At 42.2% G+C, this 18411-nt stretch overlaps 1 protein-coding gene and 1 long non-coding RNA gene across 2 annotated transcripts in view; one reads left to right on the top strand and one right to left on the bottom strand.

Annotated features, from left to right (window-relative positions):
• Positions 1-4698: 4698 nt before the first annotated feature.
• On the top strand, positions 4699-10812 carry LOC134345780 (uncharacterized). The gene is made up of 3 exons (XR_010017765.1): positions 4699-4729; positions 5696-5803; positions 10802-10812. It is a non-coding gene; the product is annotated as an uncharacterized LOC134345780 (long non-coding RNA).
• bdh2 (3-hydroxybutyrate dehydrogenase, type 2) overlaps positions 6533-18411 on the bottom strand; it is a 94888-nt gene continuing 83009 nt past the window's right edge. Inside the window, 3 exon segments of the mRNA XM_063046973.1 lie at positions 6533-6586; positions 14481-14573; positions 16599-16657. Of these exon segments, the coding sequence (XP_062903043.1) occupies positions 6533-6586; positions 14481-14573; positions 16599-16657 (206 nt within the window).

The following is an 18411-nucleotide window of genomic DNA, read 5'->3' as shown; positions in this document are numbered from 1 at the left end:
ATTGTTCCACAAAGCCAACAAAAAGGCAGGCATAGCTAGGACCCATATGGTTGCCCATGGCTACACCTTTAGTTTGGAGGAAGTGGGAGGAGCCAAAGGAGAAATTATTAAGAGTAAGGACTAATTCCGCTAGACGGAGCAGAGTGGTGGTAGAGGGGAACTGATTCCTTTTTCTCCCTCTGTCCCTCTGACTATACCCCTTGCCCATCCTCTGGGTTCCCCCCCACCCTTGTCTTTCTCCCTGGGCCTCCTGTCCCATGATCCTCTCATATCCCCTTTGCCAATCACCTGTCCAGCTCTTGGCTCCATCCCTCCTCCTCCTGTCTTCTCCTATCATTTTGGATCTCCCCCTCCCCCTCCCACTTTCAAATCTCTTACTAACTCTTCCTTCAGTTAGTCCTGACGAAGGGTCTCGGCCTGAAACGTCGACTGTACCTCTTCCTAGAGATGCTGCATGGCCTGCTGCGTTCACCAGCAACTTTGATGTGTGTTGCTTGAATTTCCAGCATCTGCAGAATTCCTGTTGTTTGCATTTTTCCACTGAGGCTGGGTGAGACAACAACTAGAGGTCATGGGTTAAGGGTGACAAGTGAAGTGTTTAATGGGAACATGAGGGGGAACCTCTTCACTCAGTGGGCATTGAATGTGTAGAACAAGTTGTCAGCAGAAAGAATAGGCGCAGGTACAATTTCAGCATTTAAGAGAAATTAGTATAGGTACAGAACATGGATGGGAGTGATATGGAGGGTTAAGGTCTGGCAACAGGTCTATGGAACCAGGCAAAACAATAGTTCAGCATGGACTAGGTGGGCCAAAGGGTAGTCTTTGATGACTTTGTGCGGTAGTCTTCTGATGACTCTATGAACCTTGAATATGCACTGAATCAAAGCAGTCCTGCATTCATTACTCTGCCCCTTGTGACCAACTCTTCATGGTCCTCACCTCTGGTGCTGCGGTCCTTGGTCTCTACGTGTAGGTAGGTAGAAGCTCAACTGGACTTACAAAATCACAGGTAAGGGATGAAGTGATGGGTGTTTCTGATGGTGCTAAAGCAATGATCCAGTGTGTTTAGTCCTCTGATGTTGAAGGTGACATATTGATGGGAGATTTCTTCAAGCTGGACTGCATAAAGTCTCCAGTGATGATGAGAAAAGACTCATGGTACATTGTTTTATCCTTACATCTGCTTGAGGTGATATGTAGACTGCAGTCAGAATGACAGTGTAGAACTCTCATAGTAGGTACAACAGTTGTCACTTGACCATTGACATCCCACATTGGGAGAGCAGAAATGGGACAAGAGTGCCATGTCTGAGCACCACCATTTTATTGACCATTTGACTCTTTGACATTGTTCATACAATGGCATTGAGAAGTCCAGAGGACGTTCATGAGAATTATTCCGGGAATAAAAGAGTTAATATATGAGGAACATTTGATGTCTCTGGGACTGTATTCACTGGAGTTTAGAAAAATGAGGGGGAGTCTCATTGAAAACTATCGAATATGGAAAGGCCTTGATAGACTGGATATGGAGAGCATGCTCCCTATAGCAGGGGAGTCTAGGACCAGAGGGCACAGCCCCAGAATAGAAGGACATCCCTTTAGAACAGAGATGAGAAGGAATTCCTTTAACCAGAGGATGGTAGATCTGTGGAACACATTGCCACAATAAGTTGTGAAGTGCAAGTCATTGAGTATATTTAAAGCAGAGGTGGATAGCTTCTTGATTCATGGCAATTGCGCTTGTGAATATGCACGTCAGCTAATTATTATTTCATTGTGATAGTATTTAACTCTATACTTGTCATCGTAGTGCTTGTCGAGACTTGGACAGAACACATCAATGCTTCGCTGCCTGTTTGCTTTCGGCCTTCCCTGAGAAATTGGACTTTTGAACTGACTGACTCTGAAGACTAGCGGTATTCATTTAATATTTTAGTTGTTCTTTTCAGCTACAGTGTAGATTTGAGAATATTAGTTAGCAGCCCTATTTGGCCTAGCGTTTATTTTTTTCCTTCCACTTTAACACTGTTCGCATTAGAGTCTGTGAAGTGTCGACCCGTTTCACTGTCTCTCACTCCGCACTTGGGCCATGTCTGAACCTGGTGACATAAGGATTATGGGGGAGAAAGCAGGAAAATGGGGTTGAGAGGGATTATAAATCAGCTCTGATGGAATGAAGGAGCAGACTCAATAGGTTGATTGGCCTAATCCTGCTATCTCTTATGGTTTTATGGTCTAATGGCTGGAACACTGAGTTGGGGTAAGGCATGTCTCCCTGAAACAGACTACACAGCTGTCCCTTATGTCCCTCCGATACAGCACTGTTGCTCTTTAGTCTTTTACTTAAGGCCATAAGACATAGGAGCAGAAATAGGCCATCTGGCTCATCGAGTCTGCACCGCCATTCAATCATGGCTGATCCTTTTTTCTATCTCCTCCTCGACCCCAGTTCCTGGCCTTCACCACATAAGCTTTGATGCCATATCCAATCAAGAACCTATCAATCTCTGCCTTAAATACACCCAACGACCTGGCCTCCACAGCTGCATGTGGCAACAAATTCCAGAAGTTCACCACCCTTTGGCTAAAGAAATTTCTCCACACCCCTGTTTAGAAAGGGCACCCCTCTATCCTGAGGTTGTGCACTCTTGTCCTAGACTCTCCCACCATGGGAAATATCCTTTCCACATCTACTCTGTCTAGGCCTTTCAAAATTTGAAAGGTTTCAATGAGATCCCCCCTCATCCTTCTGAATTCCAGTGAGAACAGACCCAGAGCCATCAAACGTTCCTGGTATGATAACCCTTTCATTTTTGGAATCATCCTCGTGAACATCCTCTGGACCCTCTCCAATGCCAACACAACTTTTCTAAGATGAGGGGCACAAAACTGTTCACAATACTCAAGGTGAAGCCTCACTAGTGCCTTATAAAGCCTCAGCATCACATCCCTGCTCTTGTATTCTAGACCCCTTGAAATGAAAGCTAACACGGTATTTGCCTTCCTCACTGACTCAACCTACAAGTTAACCTTCAGAGTGTTCTGCACAAGGACTCCCAAGTTCCTCTGCATCTCAGATTCCTGGATTTTCTCCCCGTTTAGAAAATAGTCCACACATTTACTTCTACTACCAAAGTACATGACCATGCATTTTCCAACATTGTATTTCATTTGCCACTTTCTTGCCCATTCTCCTAATCTAAGTCCTTCTGCATCCTACCTACCCCTCCACTAATTTTTGTATCATCTGCAAACTTGGCAACAAAAGCCATCTATTCCATTATCTAAATCATTTGTATACAGCATAAAAAGAAGTGGTCCCAACACCAACCCCTGCGGAGCACCACTAGTCACTGGCAGCCAACCAGAAAAGGATCCTTTTATTCCCACTCACTGCCTCCTACCAGTCAGCCAATGCTCTAACCATCTTAGTATCTTTCCAATAATACCATAAAGCTCTCAACTTGGTAAGCAACCTCATACGTGGCACTTTGTCAAAGGCCTTCAGATAGTCCAAATACACAACATCCACTGCATCCCCTTTATCTAACTTCTTCTCAAGCGATTATACATTGGTCAAAAGGAGAGTAGAGAGGGGAGGTCTCAACCCCAACACATCAGTCTTGCCAGAAGTTCTCTCCAGTGCCATTTTGTTGGCGGACTGGAGGCCTCCACGACACTCGCGATGCTGTAGCAACATTCTGGAAGGTCAGTTAAGGTGAATCGTCAAACAGTCTTAAGATTGCTATTGCATTTATATAGCTTTGAGCCCATTTGTTACGGCAGTATTTATTCTGCATGTTTGAACTTCAGAAGTTTAGAACATGAATAGCGAAGTGTTCTACTGTCTGCATAATATTGCCTCTCCCTAGCCCCAGGTTTTTAGTTGAATCACAGGTGTTGATGAGTCACTGTACAGGAGTGAGACAGATCATCTGGTGAGTGGTGCCACAATAACAACTTCATACTTAACATCAACAAAACCAACAAGCTAGCTTTGAATTCCTGGGTGATGACCTCTCAGATAACTTGCTCTGGGCCCAACACATAGATACAATCACAAGGAAGGTACGTCAGCCACAGAGCCTTTAGAACAGAAAGGCTCTTTTGTTTCCTTTAAAAAAAGAGATGTGAATTTGTGGAATTCATTGCCACAAGCAACTGTGGAGGTATATTCAAAGCAGAGGTTGATAGGTTCTTGATTAGTCAGGGTGTCAAAGGTACATGGAGAAGGAAGAAGAATGAGGTTGAAAGGGAGAGTGAATCAGCATGATCAAATGTCGGAGCAGATTTGATGGGTGGAATGGCCTCATTCTGTTCTTATGCCGAGAAGGCAGTCATAGCTGAAGCCCTTGGTTACCCCTTGAGTCTGGCAGAAGTGAGAGGAGCCAAAGGAAACATTGTTGAGGGGTGAGGACAAGTTCTGCCAGACACAGGAGGGTGGTGGTGGAGGGCAGCTGATTGGTCCTTTTATTGAGAAAGCAGCAGAGAGCTTTAAGGCCTTCTTGACGGGGGATAAAAGTGTATAGGAACCGGACATCCTTTGTAAAAATGAGGCAGCCAGGGGCAAAGGATTGAAAATTAGTGAGGACATCAACAGCAGAAGTGTCACGTACGTAAATGGGAACTTTAAACACCAGCATGGGAAAACTAGGCTGGTTGGACTGGTGCAGCAGGTTCGGAGTAAAATGATAACCAAGCCTGTGATAGTCAAAATAAGCAGGTATTAATTTCTTCTCAAATTTTTGTAAGAGGCAGTTGGAGTTCGTGTTATTTATCTTACTGTGTTTTTTTTGGTGCTACTTTGGATCCAGAGTAACAATTATTTTGTTCTCCTTTACACTTGTGTGCTGGAAATAACATTAAGCAATCTTGAATCTTGAAACGTCCACTTTGTCATTCATTGGAGAGAGAGATGCTGTTCACATGAACTCTCAGGTAAATTCTCATGAACACCTAGAAAAATAATACTTACTGGTTTATTTTATTAGCACACCCTTAAGGTAACTGAGGCCTGCTCAATGCATTAAGCAATAATTTGACCTGTCTCATCTGTATGCAAGATAAAGTTTTTATTGTAGCTTGATACATGTGAGAATAATAAATGAATGCCAAGCTCAACCAAGCATTTATTCCATCATTCTCAATATCGTAAATCACAGGACAGCTCTTTGACGCTTCTCTTACATGTCTTTGAACTGTCAGTGACTGGTTTACTTATTTCCTTAACAATATTCCCACTTACAATCTCCATGTAGCCTTCTCTCCAAGAAGAACAAACAAGTCTGCACATTTTCTGATGACTCATGCAGTATCAAGGACAGGAAACAGCTTTATTTCAGTAATAACTTTTCTTTACTCTACATTCTGTGGCATTCTCTTGGTGGGGCTGTAAATTGCATTGTGTTTAAATGGTAGATAAATTAAAGCTTCACAGGCGAGAAAGGAAGTTGACAGAAGTGGTGGAGCCAGTGACATAAAGGAGCAGAAGAGATTCACAATGTGCTTTTGGAACGGAACAGTATTTCGGGTCACACTAATGGTGCTCTGAAAGCTGCATTAAGAGCAAAGAGTTCAACTGCAAGGGCCACAGAGAGATGTTAGGTTTCTTGCGGAGCACAACACTGACAACCATCACTGTCCACTTCTTCTCACAATCCAACATGTCACTTGTGATATTTCCAACCAGTTGCTCGTGCTGCTCCTGAACGAATGGGTGATGGGACGGGCTGTGAGAAAACACGATGTGATGTCAAACAGACCCACGGTTGAGACTGTGATGAAGTACAGCCTTTAGGTAAGTCTCTGTGCCCATGCCATGGGGCGGTGGGGGGGGGGGGTGCTCCTGCTCATCTTGCCAGCTCCTACTGCTGAAGGAAAAATAGCTGAAGCATCCTGTCCCTGAGTATTGAGTCAGTGACCACATCACTCACCCCAAATGCAGGCGAGAGCACTGACCTGAGACATGTGGCAGCATGGGTGATGGAGGCAGAGGTTCTTACAACACTTAAAGAGTGTCCAGCCAAGCATATGAATCATCAAGGCCCAGATCAGGTGCTGGAAAATGGAATCGGTACATATGAATACTTGACGTTTGGACATGATGGGCATGTTTCTGTTCTGTACGGCTCTGAGCAGCAGTTCATTACAGAAGTAGGGTTGGAGTGCCTGATAAGGATAGAGACTTGGTGCAGGAGAAGGCTTCAGATTCCTGAGGCCCTGGGATCTATTCTAGGATGGAACGGACCTGTAAAAGTAGACTGGCTATGACTGGGCAGGTCTGGTACCAAGGAGAGTGCTGTGGGTCAAAGTTAAGGTGGATACATCCTTAGAAGGACACGCATGTTAAACTGGAGACATGATCAGGACCAGGAGGGAAGGTGATTCAGTGTCAGGAGGGACACAATATACTGATTTACAATGTTGGAGAGAGGCTGCAACACATACATAATCAGTTCTCAAATCATGTGGTCAATTAATGATGAATCCGATAATCTGTTATGTGCACCATTTTTGCATTCACTAATCACAAGCTCCAGCCTCCATCGATGATAAATTCTTTTCCCGTCACATAGGCAGACTGCGAATACAAATAAACAGCGTAAGCATTATGTCGACACCAGAACTGCAGACTCTGAGCATCTGCCCCTCCGTATCCATTCTCCACCCTCATCCTCCAGTGTGTTCACTCCTATTCCCAGCTTCCGGCTCCATCATCTCCTAACTTCTTTGTACTTTCACCCTCTTTCTATCTGGCCCCACCCCACCAACTAACGGAACACAACAGAACATCAACCCCCAGACACTCTCCCCTTGCACAACAGGAGGGGCTGTTTGGGGTTCGATGTTGCTGTTCTGTTTTCTGCAGAGGGAGGGGGGCTTTGGGGGTTGATGATCGGGGATGCTGTTCTGTTTTGTGCAAGGTGGGGATGGGTTGGTGTTTCTCTCTGAACGACTTTCACGTTCTTTCTTTGTCTCGTGGCTATCTGGAGACGACCAATTTCAGAATTGTATATGGATACATGCATTGATAATAAATGAACCTTATGATATGAACTGACTCCATTTTCCTGTTCCGCGCTGCTGATGTTTGTGTTATCTCACAGCTCTTTCAATTCTGATTAGGGCATATGAGCAGATAGTCCATACACACAGCCCTTGGGAAGCAGGGGAGACAGATGGTCAGCTAAGCAATTGAAAGCAAATTAATAGCCTGTCTAATGTGATGAGTGGTATCCATAATGATCAATATTATTGTACAACTGTTAAATGAAGCCAAATGGGGACTGAAAGGGGACTAACATCCTTGCGAGAAGGGTTGCTGGTGCTGCTCTGGGGGTTTTAAACTAAGGTTGCAGGAGGTTGGGAACCAAAGTGCCAGTGCAAACAGTGGAATGGATATGGAGACAGATATTGCTAAGCCTAAGTACAAAGACTGGAACCAAAATGTTCAATGTGGTGGGAATAACGTTCTGAGTTGCACCTAAAGTGGATTCTGATTAATTGGGACACATACATTTTGGTCCAATTTAGCGGCTGCCACAATTTGCTGAAGTTTCAGGGAAATAGTTAAAAAGATATAAAACAAGATAAACTGACTAACAAGTTAGGTATTTAAATGTAATACAGAACAAATTAGAACACTACCAACAGTACTACAGTACTATACAACTGTGTATTAATTCCTAATATTTATCCAGAGTAAGCAATGATGGGGTACAGCAGTGTGGCATAAACCTGCTGTAATTGAAAGACGTTGTGGGAGATGGTAAGGGTGGATGGCAGGACTGATAATCAGGCTGCTGCCTGTGGCACTGCCTGTTCGTTTCCGATTTTACACTTGAGGTGAAACAACATGATTAGGTATCATTTAGAAAGATGAGTGTGTAGAGTAACTCTGCAGCTAAGGTCATTACAAACAGGAGTGGCTAAACATAGAACATAGTAACCTACAGCACATTACAGGCCCTTCGGCCCACAGTGTTGTACCGACCATGTAACCTACTCTAGAAACCGCCAAAAATTTCCCTAGTGCATAGCCCTCTATTTTTCTAAGCTCCGTTCCCTATCTAAGAGGCTTTTAAAAGACCTATTGTATCCGCTTCCACCACCGCCGCCGGCAGTGCATTCCACACACCCACCACTCTCTATGTGAAAAACTTACCCCGACATCCCCTCAGTACAGTACCTATTTCCAAGCACTTTAAAACTGTCCCCTTGTGTTAGCCATTTCAGCCCTGGGAAAAAGCCTCTGCCTGGGATTCTGCAGGGAGCGGTCATGGAGTGAGGTCGTCTCTGGCTTCACTCCATTCCCGTTATCCTTTTTAACCTATGATCTCCTTGATCTAATTAATTCTATCTACACCAGAAGATTTATTCTATGTTACTGATTCATTGATTTTACTGAATTCTTCGTAAATTGCAACTCTGGAGTTTAAAGAAATGAGTACAAGATCCAAAGCCAAAGATGGGAAAGACTCCGACGGGAAAGGAGGAAAAAAGAAAGGTAATTTCAAACAAACCGAATCAACTTACGAGGTTATAATGAAGTGTCTGGAGGAAAAACTCGAGGAACATCAGCAAAAATTATCCGAAAGTTTATCTGCTCAACTTGAACAACATCGCCAAAGTCTTAATGAAGACATTAAGACATTCACATTCACGGAATCTTTGAAATCTCTGGATTGCGAAGTTCAAAAACATGGAGGTAAAATTTCTGAACTGGATACTAAGTCTCAGAAGACGGATTCAAAAGTTGAGAACTTAGAGAAGAATTTAGCTTCGACTACTAAGCAACTGCAACACCTTAAATCCAAAGTTATCGATCTTGAAAATTGATTGAGAAGACAAAACTTACGCTTAATTGGCTTGTCCGAGGATGTTGAGACTGGAGACCCTGCAATATTCTTTGCTCAACTTTTAAAGGATACGTTCAGTTCAGTTTTTCCCAACGACCCTCCATTACTTGATCGTGCCCATTGTATACCGTGGATAAAGTCAGCATCGGCTGTATCCAAACCTAGACCAGTTATTCTTCATTTCCATTAAGTCAATGTTAAAGAACAGCTTCTCCAGACCGCTCGTCGACAAGGGATGATCAAGTATCGCCAGCATTCCTTCAGGATAGTTCAAGATTATAGTCCCGAAGTGATGAAGACTGACTTTTAAACATCTAATGTCGGAATGTTATCAAAATAATCTTAAACCAGCACTTTTGTATTCTGCACGTCTCAGAATTTCTCTTTCTGATGGATCTCGTCGTGTCTTCCATTCCATAACCGACGCTCAAAGCTTTTTGGATGACAACTACCCATCTGACACAGATACCCTTCTTTAATTAATGCCCGGTGCTTTCTGCACCAGCTTTTTTTTTCTGGTGTTTTTCTTGAAACAAACCTTCTACCACCGTACGATGAAGGCTTTTTATAAGCTCAAGACTTGTGTTTTGTGCTTACTACTATAGTTATTATTCTATAACCTATATAGAATACTTATTTCTTGTGAATAACATCATTTTCCTTTAGTTAATTTTTTCTTTAACTTTTTGTTTTTCATTATTATTACTAATGATTTGATCTGACGATCATTTTTAGTTATATGTTGTTTATTTTTGGTTTCCGTATAATTAAAATGGCGATCTGTCTTTCATTTTGCATAATCTCCTCCCTTTTCTTTTCTGGAAGCGATATTTTACTTACTCATTTATAATTAACTAATCATACGTATTGATACTAACTTTTTTTTATTTATATATTTTAGTAATTATACTATGTAGATTATTTTACTATAGTGTTTATTTTTTATATATATCAGTTTCCGGGGGATCATCTATATAACATATATCTTTGGAGTTGCCTCCTGCAGAAATGGGGTTAGAGTTAGTGTTAGTTAGTGCTTTCTTCAGCCTTCTCTGGCTTAGTTCGGGGGTCTTGGGGTTGGTGGGTGGGGTAGTCTCTTTCTTTTTTAATTTTTTCTATTCGGCTGATTTAGAACTACAAAGATGTCCGCATTGTCGAGATTTCCGGTTCCTCTCTGATCATGTATTTCTCTTCCGATTTCATGAGTTTACATTATGGTTAACCCTTTACTTACCAAAGGGTTAATCTCACATTATGGTTCACATTATTAATTTTGTCTCTTGGAATACAAATGGTTTAGACCATCCAATTAAACCGAAAAAGATTTTCAAAGTATTCCAAAGACTGAATGCTCATATTATTTTTGCACAAGAAACTCATGTAAGGAAAGAGGATAATCAACGCTTCTTTAAGTTTTGGAAAGATTAACAATACCATTCAAACGCTCAAGCCAAAATTAAAGGCGTTTCAATTTTTATAGATCCCTCAATTACATTTATTCATCAAGACATTATCTCAGATCCTAATGGCAGATTTTTGTTAATCAGTGGGGTACTTTTTAATAAAAAGGTTGCTACGGTTAATGTTTACGCTCCGAATGTGGATTATCTTGAATTTTTTAAACACCTATTCACTTCCTTTCCTAACTTAAATGAGTATGTGCTGATAATGGGCGGTGATTTTAACTTATGTTTAAATCCCATGTTGGACAGATCCATAGGTAGTCCGGCGTTACCGAATAAGTCGGCTACTCTTATTAACTCTTTTATGTTTGATTCTGGGATTTCAGAAATTTGGAGATTTCTACATCCAAACGACAAAGAATTCTCTTTTTTTTCACATGTTCATCGTTCTTATTCCAGAATTGACTATTTTTTTATTGACTCGATTAATCCCATCTGTAGTTGATTGTAATTACGACATTATCGCCATTTCAGATCATGCTCCAATGAAACTTTCTATCAAGTTAATGGATACTTCTTCTACTAATAGACAATGGCGATTTAACCCTATTTTACTTCAAGACTCGGACTTTGTCAAGTTTATAAAGGATCAGATTGATTTCTTCTTTTCAACTAATACTACGGAAGAAGTTTCCAATGGAACTGTTTGGGACGCTTTTAAAGCTTATATCCGTGGTCAGATTATTTCCTATTCGGCTGGTTTGAAAAAACGTGTTAACAATGAAATACTCTTGTTGGTTGATAAAATTAAAGAAATTGATAAAAAATATGCTATTTCTCCCAGTAAGGAACTATACAAGCACAGAGTTGAACTTCAATTGGAACATAGCTTATTATTAACATCCTCGATTGAAAATCAATTAATGAGAACTAGAAGTGATTTTTATAATCATAGTGATAAATCAGGTAAATTATTGGCTAATCAATTGAAATTTGATTCCGTTAAACGTCAAATTACTAAGATTCGTAAACACGATGATACTTTCACAGTTGATCATGTTGGGATAAACAAAACCTTTCAAGAATTTTATACCTCTCCATATCACTCGGATTTTACAATCCAATGGACACTTTGGAAAAAATTTTAGATTTAAATCTCTCTCAGAAAAGTGTTGTAGCAATTATATATAATTATGAATTTATGTCCTGATGTTTCCAATAAAATTAAAGCTGACTGGGAAAGTGAACTTAGCATTATTATACCGATTGAAAAATGGGAAAAATTCTTCAATTGGTTAATTTATCCTCTATATGTGCTAAACATGTGTTGATACAGTTTAAAGTAGTGCACCGGGCTCATATGTCCAAAGATAAACTATCTTGTTATTATTCTTATATTAATCCAATATGTGACAGATGTCATTCTGAGATAGCTTCTTTAACTCACATGTTTTGGTCATGTCCTTTGTTGGAAACATATTGGAATGACATTTTTGACATTATTTCAACGGTTTTGAATATAGACTTACAACCTCATCCAATTACTGCTATCTTTGGATTACCAACGATAGATTCAAATTATCTAACCTCTTCAGCACGTAGGATGATTGCATTTCTTACTCTAATGGCTAGAAGATCAATTTTGCTGAATTGGAAAGAGATTAACCCTCCTACGGTATTTCATTGGTTTTCACAAACTATGGTATATTTGAATTTGGAAAAAAATTAGAAGTACGGTTTATGACCCTTCCATTAGATTTGAAAAAACTTGGGAGGCCATTCATTCAGCATTTTCATTTGATGTAATTTGACCATTTCCAAACTTGTTTTATTTCTCTGTACTGTTGGTTGAGAGGAATGGAGTCGTCGACAATAAGGTTTTCTTCTTTCCCATTTTCAAGTTGTTAGTATTGCCCAAGTCTTTTAGTTTAGTTGACTAATTCTGTTTAGTTTAGGTTTTTTGGAGATGGGGTTTGTTTTTTTTTCTTTTTTTTTTCTTTTTCATGATTTTTCTTCAGTTTTTTTTTTGCTTTGTATTATTCACTATTATTCTGCACGATTGGGAGCTTTGTTAATTTTTACAATTACTCATTTTAAATGTAACTATGTATCTCCTACTACTTGTATTTTTGTTTTGTTATGTTTTCATTCTATGAAATTAATAAAAAGATTGAAAAAGAAAAGAAAGAAAAGCCTCTGCCTATCCATGTGATCAATGCCTCTTCATCATCTTATACACCTCTATCAGGTCACCTCTCCTCCTCCATCACTCCAAGGAGTAAAGGCCAAGTACACTCAATCTATTCTCGTACGCCATGCTCCCCAATCCAGGCAACAACCTTGTAAGTCTCCTCTGCACTCTCTCTATAGTATTCACATCCTTCCTGTAGTGAGGTGACCAGAACTGAACAAAGTACTGCAAGTAGGGTCTGATCAAGGTCTTGTATAGCTCTAACATTACCTCACAGCTCTTGAACTCAATCCTGTGGTTGATGAATGCCAACACACCATATACCTTTCTTAACAACACTGTCAACCTGCGCAGCAGCTTTGAGTGTCCTATGGACACGGACCCCAAGATCGCTCAGATCCTTCACATTGCCAAAGGTCTTACCATTAATATTATATTCTGTCTTCAAATTTGACCTACCGAAATAAACCACTTCACATTTATCTGGGTTGAACTCCATCTGCCACTTCTCAACCCAGTTCTGCATCCTATCCATGTGCCGCTGTAACCTCTGACAACTCTCCAGACTATCCACAGCACCCCCAACCTTTGTGTCATCAGCTAACTTACTAACCCAACCTTCTACTTCTTTGTCCAGGTCATTTATAAAAATCACAAAGAGGAGGGGTCCCAGAGCAGATCTCTGTGGAACACCACTGGTCACCGACCTCCATGCAGAATACGAACCATCTACGATCACTATTTGCCTTCTGTGGGTAAGCCAATTCTGGATCCACAAAGCAAGGTCTCCTTGGATCCCATGCTTCCTTACTTTCTGAAGGAGCCTTGCCTGGGGAACCTTATCAAATGCCTTACTGAAATCCATGTACACTACATCCACTGCTCTACCTTCATCAATGTATTTTGTTATATCCACAAAGAATTCAATCAGGCTCGTAAGGCTCGACCTGCCCTTGACAAAGCTGTGTTGACTATCCCTAATCAGATTGTGTCTCTCCAAATGCTCATAAATCCTGCCTCCCAGGATCTTCTCCGACAACTTGCCCAACACTGAAGTCAGACTCACTGGTCAATAATTTTCTGAGTTATCTCCACTCCCTTTCTTGAAGGGTTATGGGGAGAAGACAGGAGATTGGGACTGAGAGGGAAATGGATCAGCCATGATGAAATGGCAGAGCAGATTCGATGGGCCAAATGGCCTAATTCTGCTCCTATATCTTATGGTCTCATGGTCTGTGGTCTGCTCGGCCACAGCCTCCTGTCCCAATTAAGCAAAGGGAACCACGGCAATTTTCTCAATTATTTTTTGTTCTTTAAGAGTTGTCCCAAATAAGCAGTGCCCCAATTAACCGATGGTCAAATTAACCAGAACCTACTATATTTCAATGCAGAGTATTGAAAGTATGATGGATGAGCTTAGAGCATGAATCAGCATGTGAAATTGTGACACTGTAGCCATTAGTAAGACTGGGTTGCAGGGGGAGTAGAAGTGGCAGATCAATGTTCCAGGGTTCCTTTGTTTTAGACATGACAGAGCAGGAGAGGAGAGGGATTAAAGGGCTGGGGTGGCATTACTAGTCGGGGAAAATGTCCCAGTAGTGCACAGACAGGACAGATTGCACAGCTCGTCTACTGAGGCTGCATGAATGGAACTGAAAATATGAAAGGCATGGCCACATTAATGAGATTATATTATAGACCATACATTAGTCTGCAGAATTTGGAGGACCAAATTTGTCCACTCTATCTATGCCTCTTATCATGTTATATAGATGCTACTTGCCCTGATGAGTTCCTTCATCTGTTCATGTATGTTCTAAATGCCCTCCTGATTCTATGTTAACATAAATACATTACAGCAGTGTGCAGGAGTCCCTCTGAATTGAGTTGTGAGGGTACTTTTCAGGCTTTAGTCTGAGGGGAAACCTCTGTACACTGTACCCTGGTGACAGTATACCAGGTGTGATTTTATCAGCATTGTCGTTGCCTGGCTCTTTCAGTGTTATGTCATTGGCCAGCCACTTCATCCAATGCCAAGTACACAGAGAGGTGGGCCACCTCCTCAGCAGTGGCTATCCTACCAATTCTCTGTCGCTGCAGGAAATTTTGCAACGCCTGGAAGGGCAGAAAGAATGATTTCCCGATTAATTCAATACAGTATGCATTCCATTAAAATTAGTCACAGGGTCTACTGTTACAATGGTGTTGCTAAAGCAGCCAGATGAACCTACTTAGAATGGGAATACATTCACCTGCAGGATTTAGGCATAAAGCAGGACAGTGGGATTATTTTATCTACATTCAACACGTAGCCACAAAGGGGATCTACAAGGACTGACTGGAAGCAGATTGAACAATTTTCAGAATTAATGTAGAGACATACCAGGAGAAACTGCTGGACTCAGTGAAGGATCTGGGGAGTGGGACTAATCAGAGGGCTCTTTCAAAGTCCTGGCACGAGCTCAATGTGAAGGATGAAAATAAATACAACAGAATTATATGAAAATGTATACATAAATAGATAAAAATTGACAAACAACCAATGTTTAAAAGATGAACTGTGCAAATTAAAAACAATACTGGGAACAGGGGTTGTAAAGAGTCTTTGAAAGTGAATCTGTAGACAGTCACTCCCATGTCCAGTAAATTCAGCTCTTTGGTTTATCTGTCCCTTAAAAGCACTGTCATTGAGACCTTTCATCATTTTGTTGACTGATCAACAAGTAGCTGGACTGGAATTTGTTCTGTCATTTGTGATCAAGACACAAGGTAGATGCCAATGTGCTATAACCATACTGAAATAACTGAGTAAGAGTTACTTGCTGGTTCCACAGTGCAGATCTTTAGTACCACAACTAGGATGTTATCTGTTTACTCAGCCTCCATCGTATCCAGTCTCTCAGCAGGAGACTGACTTACGTTCTGGTGGGATCTTAGGAGGAACCAGGATGGATCATTCCACTCGGCACTTCTGACTGACTGAACACGGTTGTGAGTGCTTCAGTCTCGTCTCCAGCTTTCATAGGATGGGGATGTCCTTGGGGCCTCGTCCAGCATCATTCACAACCAGATGAGGTGGGACATCAGAACCTTAATTTGATCACCTATTGGTGGTGGGGTCACTTGGTTCCATTTGAGCCGTACACGGTTCTGTGTTGCTTCACTCAGCTACAGAGCAACATCCCTGAGCATCTCTAGTGCTGCTCCTAGCTCACTCATCTGCACTCACGGGTCTCCTGGCTTGACAGCATGGCAGAGTGAGGACATGCCAAGCCACGAGGTGACAGACTGAGGGTGAACATTTCTGCCACCAATGGTTCACAGTGCCTCATGGGTGCCAGATTTTGAACTGCCGGGTCTGTCTGAGTTTGTCTCATTTGGTTTGATCGTAGAGTTACACAACGTGATGGAGGGTGTCCTCCAATCACCTGCTGTGAACATACAGATGTTAGGAGAGGCAGTGGCCGTTCTCGTCTCCAGTCATGCCAATAAAATACCTTGTGCACTATGTCCAGATGTTGGCAATGATCAGTAGATCACTGACACTGTTATACCCTCTGAACACCACTGGCACTGCCCCTCCCCTGCCGTGCAGCACTGGCAAACAACATGAGCCATTCTCACCGACTGTTCTGGAGAAGCAAAGTAAGCTGTACTGGAATGTAACCTCAGTTTGAGATCCTCTTCTGATATTTTCATACCTCCTTATTGTACAAGAGACCCGAATTGAGTCCATGCTGGCTCTGACCACCACCTCAGTTCCATTCGTCCACACCTCCCTGCAGTCTACTCTCTCCCACATGTACTAATTTCATGATCTGTTCCTCGATCGAGGGATAACACGGGGAACACCTCCATCCCCAATTTGAGTAGATACGTGTCTGACCTGCCAGAGGTTGGATCTTGCTTTGTTCCTGCCAACTCCACAGACAGGCAGAGTGGAGAATGTACATATTGTATGGGCGAAGCAAACAAGACAACATACAGTGCTGGCAACATCAGCAAAGGTTGTGTGTGCACCTGTGCCATAAATCCTAAGTCACATCCACCATGAAACATCTCAATGAGTAGTGGCTTTTGGTGGTAGTATGCTTGGAGGGGGAGGTAGGAATCAAGCCTGGAGAGCTGGGATGTACATACCTGTTCAGGGTTTGGCTGGGCTTGAATTCTGCCTCTTAAAGATGGAGTGTCTACTGTACCTGGTGGAAGGGAAGACAGAATACAGAATTACTCTCAAGACCAGAACCAGGACGTCACAGACCGATTACAGGGCATCCTCAAGGGTGAAGGTGAACAGCCGGAAGTGGTGGTGCATGTCGGCACAAATGACGTCGGGAGGATGAGGAAAGAAATTCTGCAGCGTGACTTCAGAGAACTCGGAAGAAGGCTGAAAAGCAGGACCTCCAGGGTGGTTATCTCTGGTTTGCTTCCAGTCCCTTGTGCTGGAGAGAACAGGAACAGGGGGATAGGGGATCTGAATGTGTGGCTGAGGAGCTGGTGCGGGAGGCAGGGATTTAGATTCTTGGACCACTGGGATCTGTTTTGGGGTAAGGATGAATTGTACAGAAGGGACGGGTTGCACCTTAACAGGCGGGGGACCAGTGTTCTGGCAGGCAGGTTTGCCACTGCTACTCGGGTGTGTTTAAACTAAGTAGTGGGGGGGGTGAATGAACTGGAAATATAAGGATGGAGTTAAAGGGAAAGAGAGAATAAGAAAAGTTAAGAAAGACAACAGAATTAACGGGGCAGAAAGCTCAGGAAGAGATCGGAGAGCGTAGCTAAGTGTGAAAGATGAGGGGAGTAAATGTATTACTTTAAATGGATTAAAAGTATTATATATGAATGCACGGAGTATAAGAAATAAAGTGGATGAGCTTAAGGCCCAGTTGGAAATTGGCAAGTATGATGTTGTGGGAATAGCAGACATGGCTGCAAGAGGACCAGGCTGGGAAATGAATGTAAGGGGGGTTTCGATCTTTATGTTACTGCGGAGGCTAATTAAAATGGCATCTTTGTTATGTTAATCTGGGGAATGCAGCTTTGTTGTCTTAAACGCTGAGAAAGTTTGCGCTAGCAGCTTGTTGTGGTTTAGAGGGTGATAAGAAATACATTATTAACCAATTGGGATAGTAGTTATGGTTTTGGTGTATTTGAAGATACTGTTTGTGAGGGGGTTTTAGGGGCAGAAGGTGGGAGAGTGAGACAGAGGATGGACGAGGTGCTGTGAGTCCGCTAACGGGGTCGGACCCCGAGCGGGACGTTCGGCAAGGAGACGGAGACGGATTCGTGGGGAGCGTCTGGTCGACTACTGTTGTTGGTCCCAGGCGGCCGGTTGAGGTGGTCCAAGGGGGTCGCAGGGTGAAGAAGAAGGTCCTTGAACTCCAACGGTTTTTTTGTGCACGAAGAGATTGAACTTTGATAAGTGTGGCACTTTTTATTTTCTTTTTATATTTTATTCTCTTTTAATTATATAGTTCCAGTAATATCTATAAACTGTATATCATTTAATTGCATTTGGTGTATTGTCTGTTATTTGGGCGGGGTGGGGTACCTCACACAGCATCCACACAAACTAATTACCCAGTTTGGCAGGGCCAAGGCTGTTTCCCTAGACGACAGCGAGCTGAGCAACCCTGAGGGTGGCCGGGGGCGGGGGGGGGGGGCTACATGAATATTCAGGGATATACATCCTATTGAAAGGACAAACAGGTTGGCAGAGGGGGTGAGGTGGCTCTGTTGGTGAGGAATGAAATTCAGTCACTTGTGAGGGGGGACATGGAATCAGGAGATGTAGAGTCAGTATGAATAGAACTGAGAAAATGTAAGGGCAAAAAGACCCTGATGGGAGTTATCTACAGGCCCCCAAACAGTAGCCTGGATATAGAATGCAAGTTAAATCAAGAGTTAAAATTGGCATGTCGCAAAGGTAATACTACGGTTGTTATGGGGGATT

This window comes from Mobula hypostoma, chromosome 4 (genome assembly GCF_963921235.1).
Source record: "Mobula hypostoma chromosome 4, sMobHyp1.1, whole genome shotgun sequence".
NCBI lineage: Eukaryota > Metazoa > Chordata > Chondrichthyes > Myliobatiformes > Myliobatidae > Mobula > Mobula hypostoma.
This window is presented reverse-complemented; position numbering and strand designations above follow the sequence as displayed.